We start from the raw sequence: 15,505 nt of genomic DNA on the forward strand, positions 1-15,505 counted from the left end.
TACTGTTCCCTTGGCTATAGCTTATATATGGTAATTATTCCAACCCATTTTTTTAAAAAGGTCTAAAGTGGTAACAAGTTATTTTTTTCCTCCAAATCTGTTATAGACTGAAATGTTTGTACAACACAATAAAAATCAGTTGTTAGAAAATGATACCATACCATGCAATCCAAATATTTTACCGTTAAATGCAACAGAAAAAAAAAATGATTAATTCCAAGACAAACTCTTTGCTAGTTTTGTACTTACCTATCTCATTGAGGACAGGTGACAAGCAATTCACAGATTAATACCATCTACACACCACATTTTGATTAGCATTTATCTAATAGAATATTAGTTTCATGAGTACATTTATATTGGAATTGTACCTGTAGGGATTTTATCTTTGGTTAAGAAATAATTGAAGAAACCAGAATCACATTTTACAAGGGCAATTAGGCCATTTATAGCATGAGAGCCAGCCCAGCTCTAAGATATTATACACTGTTACCCCTTCCCACCTCTGGAAGGGATTAAAAAACGGGTTATGCCTGTGCCCAGGTTAGCAGTCAATGCACAATTGTCCTCTGGGGATTATAAAGTCCTGATATTGCTGGGGGAAGAATTATCATGTGACAAATGTATTTGATTACAATCTAGTGGCAGTAATTTTAAAAAACTTTGTATTACATGAATAATATATATTCCATGTGGAACATAAGAACAAAAAGGAGAGAACTAAAAATAATTAACTCCCTTTTTAATACTATCACCTTCCTTAACATCTTGATATAAACCTTAATGGGTTTGTTTGTTTGTTTGTTTGTTTCTAGCCTCAGCTCTTTTGAATTTTGAACGCATAAGGGCACTGAAGCCTTTGATATCTGCTTGCATATGCTCTTAAGATAATTGGCCACAGACATGAGTATTTATTAGTTTTAATACAGGCCACTTTTTAAGTATTTTTCAAAACATTAGTAGCAATACAGCCATAAATAGTGAAGACATTTTAAAAGTAATGTACATTTGATAAAAGATATTAAAGGACTTGGATACTGAATATCACAGCAAGCCTGGATTTTGTTTAGCAATGCTATCTGTCGACTGACTAATGTCCTCTCTATAAACTGATCGAAATCAGTTTCCATACCGTAAAGCTGCAAATGCCACCTCTATTGATATACAGTTACCACCCTTGGTGATCTAAACATTATTATCAGGGCATTTGAACCTAACTGTTTAAATGTCCTTCAAATAACATTTATTCGATTTAGATATGCCCACACACTTCCACAATCTGAACACATTCCTTTAATGTGGTGAATGTGATGTACTGCTAAGCAGAAACAACAGCTAGTCAAATAGTTCCATTTATGTGTTCATTATGAAACAACCTAATAGGGAAAACCATTGATAAAGGAAATGGTAAAGTTACACTTGATATAGCAGTAGCTCTAACTTGGCACTCTTCCCAGTTTATAACTGACCACTTTGGGGAGGGCGAACTTAGTTAAAGTCCATTCAAGCTCTGGCTGGAATGGGGGCTCCAGGTATCCCAAAGGCATTTCCCTTCATGGAGCCACGCTGAGAAGCCGCAGCTATGGAATTATATCAGCTATCATTCTACAGCTACAGAATTGATTCACTTGGGCAAGGTGATACCTGGAGTTTTCTTCATGCCACTTCATTAGCAAAATCGTCCCTGAAATACTCACAGCACAAGCACAGGAGATACAGCTTTAGAAAAACTGAATGAGTGATCATTTCTATATCAAGTCAACTCATAAACCAAAAGACTATTGTCACTGGACCATTCATTCATTATCCATAAAGGAGACCTTCATCACCTTAAATAAAAGTTCTGCAATAATTTCAATCAAACTGGAAAAATCTGAACCTACGTATATTGAATACAACGTTCATCTTTCCCATAACTCTCCTTACTTATCTTTTATATTGATACATAATAGTTGTACATAGTTTTGGGGTGTATGTGATAATTTGATACATTCGTATAATTAAATTAGGGTAATTGGGATATCCATCACCTTACATTTTTATCTTTTCTTTATGTTAGAAACATTCAAATCATTCTCTTCTAGCTATTTTGAAATGTACAGTTAGTGTTAACTATAGTTACCCTACAGTCCTATCAACCACCAGAGCTTATTTCTTTTCTCCAAGTGTATATTTGTTCTCATCAATCAACCTCTCTTCAGTCTGCCCTCATTCTTTTTCTCTTTTGGTCGGTTGCTATAATAATGTAAAAAGAAGCTTCAATTCTACTATAACATCTAGTAGAATACACACATCATAGGATGAAGTTCCAAAATATCAAATATGACTTGGGAATTTATTTAGAAGAACGCATCTTTTTTTAAGCAGCTAAGATGTGAAGTCTGTAGGAAAAGTGGGCTCAGAGGACAAGAAGACTTGCCTGCGGTGCACACAGCGGAACCCACCAGCAGCCCTGTGTGCAGCTGCTTAGCATGTTTTTACAGAGGTCACCAAGATGAACAACATTTGGAATGAGTGATGAGTGGCTGAGATGATGCTGCTCCTCAAAATACAGTGTTCCACTGTGGAAGTGAAAAATGGCATCAGAACCTGCATCCTAGTCTTCTGTATGAGAATGTGGAAATGTGAATTTATACCTGTCAATGTGCAATCCATTAGAAAATTCTTAGACTACAATGAAGTTACTTTAGGCCTCTTTTGAAAAAATGACACATTAAAATTATCTGGGAGTTTTAAAATGCATTTTGAAGTTGCATGGTTGTTACGTTTGTTATGCCTATAAATATATAAATATTTTATATTTTAATATCACTTTAATCAAAAAATGTGTAAAGCTTCAACACTTTTAATCAGCTTGGGTCTCTATCTCTGATAATTTCTAACAGCTTACCACTCACTAGTGAGATGAGCTGCTTCATATTTGAGATAGTAATCAAAGTGCATATTCTACTTATTCACAGGATTGCTTTGAGTCTCCAATAAGATAATGTATGTAAAAGCAATGGGATTCCAAAAAATCAACATCATCCAAACTGTGCAAATAGACAACCGTAGTGGCAGTGTTCTCCTGAAGGTCATAGAATTTGAAAATCTAAACCTTTTGTAGAACAATTGCTTGAACTTCTAAAGAAAAAAATACCTGTGCATTTTGTTGTTATCATCTCATACAGAATAATAAAAAGCGAGCTGAGTACACACTTCTTTTTCCTATTATTGTATGAAGGTTTGTTTGGTAAGAAATTAGCTGCTTTGATCTCAGGAGAGGAATTCCTTTTTGCTTGACGTCCTACAGATTTCTGATGAGATCAAATAAAGGCAATTTAAATACTAAATATGTATTAAATATCAACTTTAAAAAATCTCTCCCACCCCAGTTAACTAACTGCTTGGGGTGTACGAGGAAAAAAAAATTATCTCATACCTATAAGGCTCTCTCACTAATCTTAAATTCATTTCTAAAGAAATAATTGACTTAACCGGCAGGCCCCCACTCCAAATAAAACTGGTTTAAAGATTGCCTTGAGATCAGAAATTAAGGCAAATACTTATGACTGATGCAATGTAATACAAAAATTCAAAATATGCTTTGCCACCTGGCAGACTGATTCTCATTTAGATAAGCACCCATACCTTCCGAAACCAAGGGCTCACATAAGTGAAATGGTCTAAACTGCATTAATCAGCATTCATCCTTCAGTGAGCAGGTCAAAGGCAAGGAGCCCAGGTGAGGTGCACCTCTCATAGACTTGCATAGCTCTCTATTCTTTATGATTATGTTTGTGTGGCCTTTTTTGTTAACGTCATGACCCTACCAGAGTATGGTGTCCATGAGGGCAAGGCCTGTGTCTGCTTCAAGGTGCCTGGCACATAGGAGGTGTCTTAACAGACAGGATTGGATCAAAGGTGTCAAATGCAAGGGGGTTGCAAAAAACTCAGTAACTAAGGTAAGTCAGATTTAAATGCAATATTTATAGAAATAAAGGTCAATGCAAAAAATTACTGATGAATATAATATCAACATTTTAAATAATAGAGGATCAATATGCCTGATGTTTCCTTTGCCTGGGGCTCCATCGTGATGCAGCAGAGCACTGCCAGTATATATTTGTCAACACTTTTCCATTTTAATATCAGAAGTTTCCTTAAAGCCATGTGATGAGCAGCATCAAAACAAATCAACAACCCCTCCACCACCCTCAAAGAAAAGTCACTAAGAAATAAGGCAGAAAGCTTTGTATTATACTGAGATATCCTCAGGGATTATCTCAGTATAATACAAAGCTTTCTGCCTTATTTCTTAGTGACTTTTAGTTAGGATTCTTCTCAGGCCATGTAAGAAATGCAAGGGTGTTTCTGATTTATTAGCAGGCAAGGGATGAAGGTGTTATCTCAGAAATAACACTCAGGCAATAGAGACAAATTTATTGCTACCTATTCTTAGCTCTTCTTCCAACTTCCTTTTTAAATGTGAAGACATAATTGAAGCATATGATCAAGTGTTTTTACCTGCTGAAGACAACAGGATGGAGGGGGCCCATGTTCTTTATCCTAAATATATGTTGTGATTAATTTTCCCAATAAATCATTTGTTGGAGAAAAACTGGGCATCTTTAGGAAATTAATGAATTCTTTTGACATTGAAGGGGCTCTCATTAAAGGTCAGAGTTAAAACAGCTTTAAGAAGTATTTAGCCAGCTCTTGGGACAAGTGGCTACCAGAGGCTCTACCACGTTGCATAGGAAATCGTCTTGTAATGATGGGTTTATATTCCAGTATCACCCCTCCCTATGTCCTGCTTCCACAACTCCCTGTTCCCCAGGAATCCAGGCAACTCCCTGCTTCTACTCCAAGCTGGTCTCACATAGACTCAAGACAAATTTCACAATCTCATGTAGACCTTCGCCTTAGACGCAATTACAAACACAACTTTCTCTTTACATAGACCACCAATGACCCCACCTCTTGCTATCATCACTCCTTCCCAAATCCAAGTTATCATCTCAGAAAGTTAACTCATCTCTCATGTAAAAGAGGAAGAGAAATGGCTTATGGGAAGAAACACAATGGTAGGAAGGACAGAATCACATGCACGGGGGTCATGTCAGGAGGAAAATGAGACAGTCTTGTAAAATATGCTGCAATTCTACACATTTGCTTGCCCTTCCCTCCCAAAGAAAGATGTCATACAACTCTAAGGAAGCAACATTTGCTAGAAAGTAATTTTCAGAAACTAGGTGAAATATGTGAGCTTGGGCCAAGCCATAAAAATTCCAAGACTTAGATTACATATTTTAAAAATAATTTCTTCTTTATATTTCTGCCTCTTTACTCCTCGTATACCTTTAAATGAGGCAATGAGTCAGTGTCCCTTGGAATTCTGACAGTGAAAGTTTAGAACAAAGAACAGATATGACTCACTGATGGGGTATGGAGAAAGCTGTAGAGCTCAGTATCCCAGTCTCCACCATCTCGATGGCTTGCTTCATTTCCAGCTTCTTGTACAAAGAAACAATGCTTGATTTGGGTAGGTTCTTTCTGATGAGGATTTTCCGTAAGTATCTATGATCAAACTTCTTAAACCTAAAAATGAAAACCAACATTTTGGAAATCTTGAACGTCTGTATGTGTTACGTTAAGTATGCATTTCTCTTGAAACAAACTACTTACTACTTAACTTTATTCTGAAGAAACATCAGGACAGTGCCTGGAATTCATAGCATTTGAACACATTTTTTAAAAAAATTCATAGTATTTATGCATTTTTTAAAATAAAAAAAAAAAGAATGGCCTACTGGCCTGAATACATTGAAAATCAGCTAAACAAAAGGAAGGGACAAGCTGCAATCAGGGCAAAAAGTGTGCATAAGTGAGGCGCGGGGGAGGCCCAGCCCAGCTCAGCTCCAATTGTAAGAGAAGAAATGAGGGGGCTGAAGCTTTTGAACAAGTGTTCCATTCTAATAGCGCATAACAGCGGCAGCTGCACTTACAGTAATACTGGCCTATTCAACCAGAACCCAATAACTTTAAATGGCCCGGTAGTTACAGTAGTTTTGCCCCATTATGCTGCAGATCATTTTGAATCCTACCAATTAAGGGGAAGAAAAAAACCCTACGTATGTCCCAATAGCCTGAATGATGGAGATTCTGAATAGGCGAGACTGATGGCCGCTGACTATTGTAAGGAACCTCTGGCCAGCCCATTCGACTGAGCTGCGCTATGCATATGGTGCCTTCAGAGTCAGCCATTTGTTTGGAGTTGGAATTTTCAACACTTTCAATCATTTTACATTCAAAGAGTAGTTTGCCCGCCTGCTTTATTTTCCAGAGGGGCACATAGCTTTCCGGGCTGCTGGTTTATTATCTGGCAATTGGTTTCCTGGTCTGTGAGGTGCACAAGCTCTGTCAGCTAAGCCCCTCCAGGGTTAGGGGCTGGCTTCCTGAGCTTTGCTGTCCGAGCTCGGCTCAGACCAGGCCTCCTCTTATTCCAACTGGGTCGATCTTCTGTCTTCTAGTTTTCTGCCCTCATGAGAAGCCACGGTTCCTGTGTATTCTCAGCCCACGGTAATCACCTCCCCAACCATAACATCCTCCCTGACTTTCTTCTCACTGAGCTCGCCTTGACCTTGTCCTGTTCAACTCCAGAGGCTGCCCTCATTCTTCCCATACTGGATGCTTTGTGTCTCCTGACGTGCTGGGTCCTCCCTCTGGGCCCTCCACACCCTGACTCGCTCCTGTTTCGCTGCCAGCCTCTCTGACCACTTCTTCTCAATCTCCTTCCGCACTTTCTTTTCCTTGCCTGCGCCACGAGAGCGAGAGCTTCTCAGAGCCCCATCCTCAGTGAGCTTCCAGCTACTCACTGACAACTCTAGCCGCAACCTCCCTCCTGAACTGGAAACTAAGTCCAGTAAAACAATACATTCTGAAAGGTGAGATGTGGTGAAGAAGAGGGATTTGGGCATTTTAAAAAAGAATTACTATATTTGAGAATCTTAAAGATCTTCCACCATGGCCTCCCCAACAATGGAGGAATCCCTTGCCAGGATTCCTAGGGAGGCACTAAGCTCCCTTTCTAAACTCCTTTTCTAAGCTGGCCATTCCGTGGTAGAGCTGATCTTATCATTGGGAACCTTGTCCTTGTTTTTAACTTAAATATTACTTTTCTAATTTCTACCCACTAGCTGTACTAGTTCTCTCTGAAACAACCTACACCAAGTCAACTGCGTCTTCCACCTGACAATTCTTCATTTTCCAGGCTTAGCATGCCCTGGACTTTCAACCGCTTCCTGTAGGGGATGGCTCAGGAACACTTTATCTTCCTGGTCTCCATTCCCTGAATTCTCTCTGGTTTTATGCCCAGCTTCCAATGGAACCTTTAGAAGTTTGTCAGGGAGTGAAACCCTCAGCCTCCTTTGTCAGGGAGTGAAACCCTCAGCCTCCTTACTTGTCTCTCACTTGGTAGTGACTCCAGTGCCCACACACATCTTCGATTCCAGCCTTTAAGTGATCCATCAGCTGCCAAACAAACACAAGAAAATGATTGCCGGAGAAACGCGAACTCTGAAAGACACACAGGACAACTAAGACACTTTAAAAAACAAAGGAGGCTTTAATTTTCTGGAGCCTATCTGACTTTCTATCACTGTGTTCATGTAATAAAATATTTGATGCCTTTCATAGTAATTTCATAGTAATTTCATAGTAATTTCAACTTTGGTTTAAAGACTCTGTAGATAAGTTTCTTCATAATTCACATAATACGTAATGAAAACAGGGCACCTGGCATTTGCTTTGGATAATACTTTTCTAGAATGATCTAGGAAATTTCTCATTACTGAAATCATTCGGAGGATAATTAATAATAATAAAATATATCATATTTAAGATATTATTAAATAATTGTAATAACTTACTTTTAATTTCATTGCAGAAGAAAAGAACACACTGTTATCCAATCATATAATTTCTGAAAATATAATTCTGTTAATATTCTACTATAACATAGAATAACAAAGTAGCTCTCATTTTAATATGCTCGTTTGATCTGGGTGATTACATTTGACCACTTAAGCAAATTATATTGCATTTGTTTTATCCAAAATTGTTTATGGAAATTTAGGAGAAAGTGCAATCTTCAAAATAATCATGAAATTAGTCTCCAAATATTTTAAATTTGAAATTATTGAAGTCTATACTGGCTTCTGAATTTTGTTTTGAAAAACAGATTGAAATATTAAATCAATTATTAAATAATTAATTCACTACCTTCTACCAAAAATTATAACTTTTTTGAGGAAAAGAAAAATAAATGAGAGAAGAGTGAAATATCCAAGTTCCATGGACTTAGGTGGATTATGCAATATGTCGAAATAATAAATCATAGGAGATAAAGATAGATGTTAAGTTGTTACATGTTTTAAAACAGTCACTACTTATCCTTACTGTTAATTATTTTCAAATGGCCTTGAAAATTTTTCATTAGGATTTCCTGGAATTTAAATAACCAAATTTCCCAGGTCACTTTGACCATGAACTTTAGGGTAGATTTTGGAAGACTTCATCATTCATCAGTTTCTCTAGTATTAAAATGGTGAATTCTCAGGGATAGAGGAAACCTCAAATTTTTCAGGTTCAACTATCTCCTCAAAGCTTGAATCTCATGTACAGCAACTATGCCACATGTTCCCAATCACTGGTTAGACACATCCACTTCAGCTTCGGGTGTGCCAATCAGGAAATGATTGTCAGAATGCTCTTTCATTAACTGAGTTGAAGTCTCCACCTATAACCCTTCAGACATTAGTTCTCATTTCTATTCCTTGGAGCTGTACACAGTCGTATCCCTTCAATGTTGTGCTGAACTTAAACAAACAAGTAGAAACCATGCCCAATGTCATATTCATCTTTGTCTGACTGGGATGTTTTCACTAAAATCTGCCACTCGGACATGTTTGCAAAAGAAGTAATACCCTTTGCCCCTCCTATATTCAAAAAGGGCAGAGGATCCCATATTTCATTGGAACAGTGATTTTAGAAACAAACAGGACAATTTTGAATGTTAGTCACTGTCATAGTATTTTGAGGTATCAATTTAGACAGGCAAGTCCCCGTTTATTCAATCAAACAGTACTCTAGATGTTGCTGTAAATGTATTTTATAGATCTGATTAAAGTCCATAATCAGTTGTCTTAAGGGAGATGACCCCAGATAATCTGGGTGGGACTGATTCAGTTGAAATGTCTTAAGAACAGGCCTGAGGCTTCCCTGATGAAGAAAAAATCCTACTTGTAGACAGCAGCTTTGGCTCATGCCTGAGGGTTCCAGCCTGCTCTTCTGGATGGCCTGTCCCCTGGATTTTGGGCTTTCCTAGCCAGCCCTAACACTAGTGAAAAACAATTCCTTACAACAAATCTCTTCCTATATCTATATCTATATCTATATCTATATCTGTATCTGTATCCGTATCCGTATCCGTATCCGTATCCATATCCATATCTATATCTATATCTATATCTATATCTATATCTATATCTATCTATATCTATATCCATCCATCCTACTGGCTCTGCTTCTCTGTTGAACCCTGATGGAAACACCACCAGCTTGGACAAAAAAGGAGGACAAAATGAAAGAAAGGTGTCGGACCCTCACAATTCTATAAGCAAGAAATAGACTGATAAAATTACTCAGCTGCAAATTTATGCTACCTTTATAAAAAAAAAAAAGGAAGTATGATTCAGAGGGTGAAGTTGAGAACCCAGAGGGTGGAACAAAGAGTTGCAAGAGATTAGGGGATTCCCAGCCCTTGGAACCAAATAGAGCTTGCCCAGGAAACATTGAAGTTTGCTTAGTATCGATGACTCCTTTTTTTCTTCCATTATCTCCATAGTTTTTTGAAAGGCAACAGTTATAACTGTTATTCAATGAGTGTCCTACCATATATTTTAAGAGCAGATAACTTGTTTCCTGAGTTTGCAAATTCATAGATGAAGAGAAACTGAGCCTCAGAATAGATTATACCCAGAGCCTCACTGAGCCCTGCTCTAGATGATGGAGATATTGAGATTTGGGATTTTTGAACTGATAAGATTCAGATGATATTTTGGATTTTGAATTGATGATGCAGTGTATTGAGACTTTTGGGGTGTTGGGATAGAAGGAAGATATTTTGCATGTGGAACAGATATGAATCTTTGGGAGACAGAGGGCAGACTGTGGTAGGGAGAACAATGACCTTGCAAAGATATCCATGTCTTAATCCCCAGAACTTGTGAATATGGTAGTTTAGTTTAAAGGAGGATTAAGTGGCAGATGGACTTAAGGTTGCTAATCAGCTGACCTTAAGCTGGAGACAGTCTCCTGAACTATCCACGTGGCTGCAATGGGATCATAAAGCTCCTTCAGTGTGGAAGAGGGAGGCAGAAGGATCATTGTTGGAGGGACGCAGCCTTTGCGGGCTCTGAAGAGGGAAGGGGCCATGGGACAAGGAACACAGGCAGCCTCTGGAAGCTGTGGGAGGTGAGGAAATAGATTCTCCCCAGGGCCTCCAGAAAGGAGCACAGCCCTGCAACAACTGGATTTTGAACTTCCGACCTCCAGAACTATAAGACAATAGATCTGCATTGTTTTAAGCACTAAGTTTGTGGCAATTTCCTACAGCAGCCATAGGAAACTTATACAGTCACTCTTGGTAGAGTGGGGGAGGAAAGATGAAGTCTAGTGACGTATGCACACGTCTCATGGTGACAAAGGGGAAATGTCTTATTAATGTATTAATTGTGACTATGAGATAACTTACACGAATATGAAGCTCTTCATTGATGGATTCTTTTTTATTGGTTTTTTTAACATCCAGGTACCTGACCAGAGGGCCAACTGTGATTCCCTAGATCAGAAATAACAAAACAAAGGGTTTTGTTGTAATGAAGACTGTCACTAGAGAGAGCAAATTTATTAACAAAACTATTAGAATGTCCAATCTATATGTTTTTGTACTAGCTATTACAGAATAAATGCTGCAATGTTCATTTCAGTTTTCCATTCCTTTAAGTACTGCAATAAAAATAGATATACTGCCTGTATTTTAATATAGGAATTCGGTTTCACCCATTAAAATAAACTTTCATTAGTTCATTAAGAGCTAACTCCCAAACTAAAACAAAAACTTGTGCTACCTAGTACTAATTGGAATCTCATTTTCAGAAATATGGAGTGACTATTAGTCACCTGTTACTCAGGAATCTTTTGATAAATATGCTGTATTGATTAAAAGGCAATACATTTTAGAAGTTAAAGGATGGTCACAAACATGATCTAGAAATCTCCAGAAATTTAGTTTGGGTATTGAGCACAGATCTGAAGATCAGATAAAATGCCTTTATTTGTATGTTACTAATTTACTACATTGTCCTGAAATAACCTATTTATTTTAAATATAAGGGAAATCTACTTACCTGAATAAATACAGTAAAGTATATAACTACTAGAGTAGCAGTGACAAACATTTTCTTCCTAGGAAAAAGAGACAGAGGAAGCAAAAATGCAAGTGAAAAACTTCCAGCTCCTCGAACACCACTGTAGAAAATGATGCACTGGTCCTTGATGGAGAAGGGGAAAGTCCGAAACTGGTTACTGATATAGAAGAGAGCAAATACACCTAGAAAGGGGGAAATATGTATTAGAGCAGAGGATCATGAACGAGCAGAGATACAGAGCTAGTGAACTGAGGTTGTGTGCGTGTGCCCTGCAAACAACGCAGCCTAATTCCATCATACACCCATGATTGTCTATCCCAGGTAGAGTATCTTTTATGGCTTCTCACTTTGTTAGCTGTGAGACAGTAGCACTTCAGGTGGGAATCTTCGCCGCAGTTTATTGGCACGTGTTGTGTGTATGTGCCTGCATTTATGTGTTTAAATTAATAAAATCTTGATTTTGTTAATGTAAGGCATATATTTTCTAATCTATATTCATAATTTTTGTCCTGCCTTTCAAAACTAGTCAAAGCAAGGATATTGTTGAGTGGGTGGGGGGGATAAATGCATTCTTATCATCTCATATTCTCATTGGGTATCCAAAGGAGGTCTGTAATTTAAAAATGAGAGGGGTCCTCTTAGAGACCGTGGTCTCTACAATCAAATCCCTTATTGTTGGCTTGTCCCTCTTGAGGTTCAATGCAAGCAAGGAAGGAAGTTGGCAAGGGTTGGGGGGTGAGTGGGCGCTTCTTACTGTCAGTGAGCTTCTCAAACAGAAGGTTTAGGGTGGAAGAGCTTGCTTGAAACATAGAGGAGTTTTCTACCACATTGGTTTTCATCCCCAAGCGGCTCACATAACCTAGGTACCACCAATGCAGTGGTGCCTGCTAGGAAAGGTCCTCACTAAAGCTCTGATGAATCAAAGAAGAGTTTCACTTCGTAGAATAAAACTCTCCACATCCTCATGTGCGTCTCGTCATACAGACTTGCCAGCAAGCATTCTTTGATAATAGGCACATGGATAGTGCAAAAGATAAGTGAATTTACTTTTTAAAATATTGTTGTGTTTGTCCTGGTTCCTCTCCATGCCAGTCATGTGACCTTGAGCGAGGTTCTTAACCATTTCCTGTCCTCAGACTCCTCATCTGCTTGATGGGGTAGCCATAGCTTTTCTCTCAGAATGTGAATGTAAGGGTTAAATAAATTTAACATCCATAAATAACATAAGATGCAGCCTTTTATGTAGCAAGCCTTCACGAGTGTGAACTACTATTAGTTGTGATGAGTCAGGGTGGGAAGAGAACAGGCTATGAGCGGGAGAACCGGATTCCAACACCTGGCTCTGTCAATTGCTGTGATGTGGCCAATTTTGTCACTGTTTTGGTGGTTTTTCCATCAGTTTCCTCAATTGTAAGAGTATGGGGTTGAGCTGGATCATGAAGGATTAACAATGTTGAGGTTCCTGCAATATAAATCCTCTCCTAGGTAGTTTCTTTTCTTGTTGGCTGGGCTAAAGCTCTGTAATTTTACTTCTCTTGGCATTAGCTCTACTCCCCTATAGATTCCCGGAGTCCCAGAGTATTAGAACTGAAAGGGAACTAAGAAATTTCTTCAAATCCATCATTCTGTGATTGAGGGAGACGATTTTGAGCAGTTACATGTCTGTCCAAGATCAAACAGCTAGTTTGTAATAAGGCCAGTGATAATGATTTAAGATAATAAACTTGTATCACAGCTTCCTCTATTCTCCCCCAAGGAGCCCAACAAACATATATATTCAGAGTTACTTATAGATATTTTAATATTTCTGTATTCTTGTTAATCTCCTCTAGAGCCTAAAACCCATCCTAAATGAATTTGAATTTAATATGTTCAAGATAGGTTATCAGCCATTTCGCCTAATTTCTCTTTGAGTAATTGGCTTGAAAATATTGGTCAAAGTCATTTAACATAACGCTTCAAATATTAGTCAAGTCACTTAAAAATAGACTTGCTTTTAATCAAAAGGCAACACATATATTGTAGTTCAGTGCTTAATGTTCTTTTCTAGCTCCTGAAACATAAATGTACAAGATAAATCATCAGCCACTAGTTCTCATTTTAAAAGATTAGTTACATTTTACAGGTGTGATGCCAGTTACATTCTAAAGTTGTTCTTACTAATTAATACGAAGCTCTTTTAAAAATATTCACTTTCTGATTTGTTTGTTTGCTATATATCACACATTCATGCACTCAACCCTCAAATGAAACCACCTATACTATTTAGGGGGATGTTTTCTATCAGTATTTGTCTTCCATAGAATACAATTTGTGAGATCTCACTTATCCTATAGTGAAAGTGTAAATAAATGCCCACAGTTTATAATCCATATCTGATTTAAGGTGCAAGAGGATACAAATCTGCAAAGAAGTGAAGAGCAAGGGATATGTTGGTCTTAGGAACCAAAAACATTGGTGCAACTCCAAATAAAAAGTAACAAACATGTATTTTTCCATTGACTGAATTATATTTAAATAGGTAGATGTGAAACTTCTTTCTTCAATTAAAAAAAAGTACTCCTTGCCCCAGCCTTGCTTCAGTGCAGAACCTTATCAACCACTAATTACTTTGAGCTGACTGAGGGAACAAACAGAAAAGATTCCTGCTCACGACCAGGTTCCTAGTCTACCCTAACCAGTAAAACCAGTTAGCATCTACTCAGTCCTCCAGTTTTAACATTGCGAAAGGGAATAAGAGAACTGAAAATGCAGCAGGACTGGAGACTCTGGAGCCCTGCCGTCTCTTACTGATGGCTCTCCAGATTTGGCAGAAGGCCAGGGTGAAGCAGATGAAGGCCCAGTTCCACTCGTGATTCTTGCCCACAGTGGACACACCCATGAAGATGAAGATCAAGGTCTCGCTGACGCTGCTCAGCATCTTCATGAAGTACTTGATGGTCGTGTATGATGTCTGGGACACGTTTTCTTCCACGTACTTTTTCATTGTTACTGCGCAGGCTGTGATTCTATAAAAGGAGCAGAGTCTCAGAGAAAATCCATGAGGTTTTCCCCCTCCACAAAACGCCCTCCCCACAGGCAATGCCACAGATGCATGAAGCCCGTGTTGATGCAGGAATATCTCCCTTATTCCCTTCTGTGGCTGCAGATTTTCCGCAGATTTTCTTTCTCCCTCTTTTCCCTCCCTAAGAGATCTTTACAAGGTAAAGGTGAATGTGGTGGGAAGGTGGGCGTGGCACGGTGAAATAAAAGGACACGTAATTCGCATGGGCACACCCAATGCAGAATGCTTCCCTCTTGCCCTCTTCACGAAGAGTTTGTCAGTCCCAACTCACACTCTCTGCGTTACTCTGCCTTAAACCAAAATAACAGAATAATTCTTCAAGGTTCTCATTTCCTCCAATCCAGCCATAAATGATCAAAACTTCTAAGACAATGCAAGGTTCTTTTTTATTGGCTTTATTTCAAATATTTCTGTTCTAGAGCCATTAAGCAAGTATGGGAAAGAGAAAGAAACTTGCCTTGTCTTAGAAGTTTTGATCATTTTCCAGGTGGGAAAGTGACAGATGCCTAGAGTTTACACTATCACATTTAATTGAAAGAGGTATTTCTCTACAATAAAATTAAATGTATCTGCCTGAATAGCTGGAAAGAAAGATAATGCCATACAGAAAACAACATCATCAGATATAATAAGCCAAGCTGAGAAGCCTCATTCAAAGATAAACATCTCAAGGATACAAGGACATAAGGATAAGCATTTCAAAAATATTTTCATTAGAGCAAGGAAATGTAGATTTCTAGTCTTATCCCATCTGCCTAGTTTCATCCCACACTGAAGAGCCATGGCTGCGTGATGTGGTTTGAGGGGCACAGCAGAAGGCAGAGCCCAGGAATGTCAGTCCCTCGTGCATGCCTCTCTTCAACTTTAAAATTAACTTTTCCACTTTGGGAGGCCAAGGCGGGCAGATCACGAGGTCAGGAGATCGAGACCATCCTGGCTAACACGGTGAAACCCCGTCGCTACTAAAAAT

The 15,505-nt window shown here is 38.4% G+C and overlaps 1 protein-coding gene across 1 annotated transcript in view; it reads right to left on the bottom strand.

Annotated features, from left to right (window-relative positions):
* The window catches only part of SLC9A4 (solute carrier family 9 member A4), a 60,867-nt gene that overhangs the window by 14,290 nt on the left and 31,072 nt on the right, over window positions 1–15,505 (bottom strand). The window contains exons 4-8 of the mRNA XM_001163482.6: window positions 14,262–14,479; window positions 11,451–11,653; window positions 10,796–10,882; window positions 7,442–7,512; window positions 5,419–5,580 (exon numbers count right to left, since the gene is read on the bottom strand). Coding sequence (XP_001163482.4) covers window positions 5,419–5,580; window positions 7,442–7,512; window positions 10,796–10,882; window positions 11,451–11,653; window positions 14,262–14,479 — 741 coding nt within the window. The remainder of the gene's footprint in view (window positions 1–5,418; window positions 5,581–7,441; window positions 7,513–10,795; window positions 10,883–11,450; window positions 11,654–14,261; window positions 14,480–15,505) is intronic.

This window comes from Pan troglodytes, chromosome 12, assembly GCF_028858775.2.
Source record: "Pan troglodytes isolate AG18354 chromosome 12, NHGRI_mPanTro3-v2.0_pri, whole genome shotgun sequence".
Lineage (NCBI taxonomy): Eukaryota > Metazoa > Chordata > Mammalia > Primates > Hominidae > Pan > Pan troglodytes.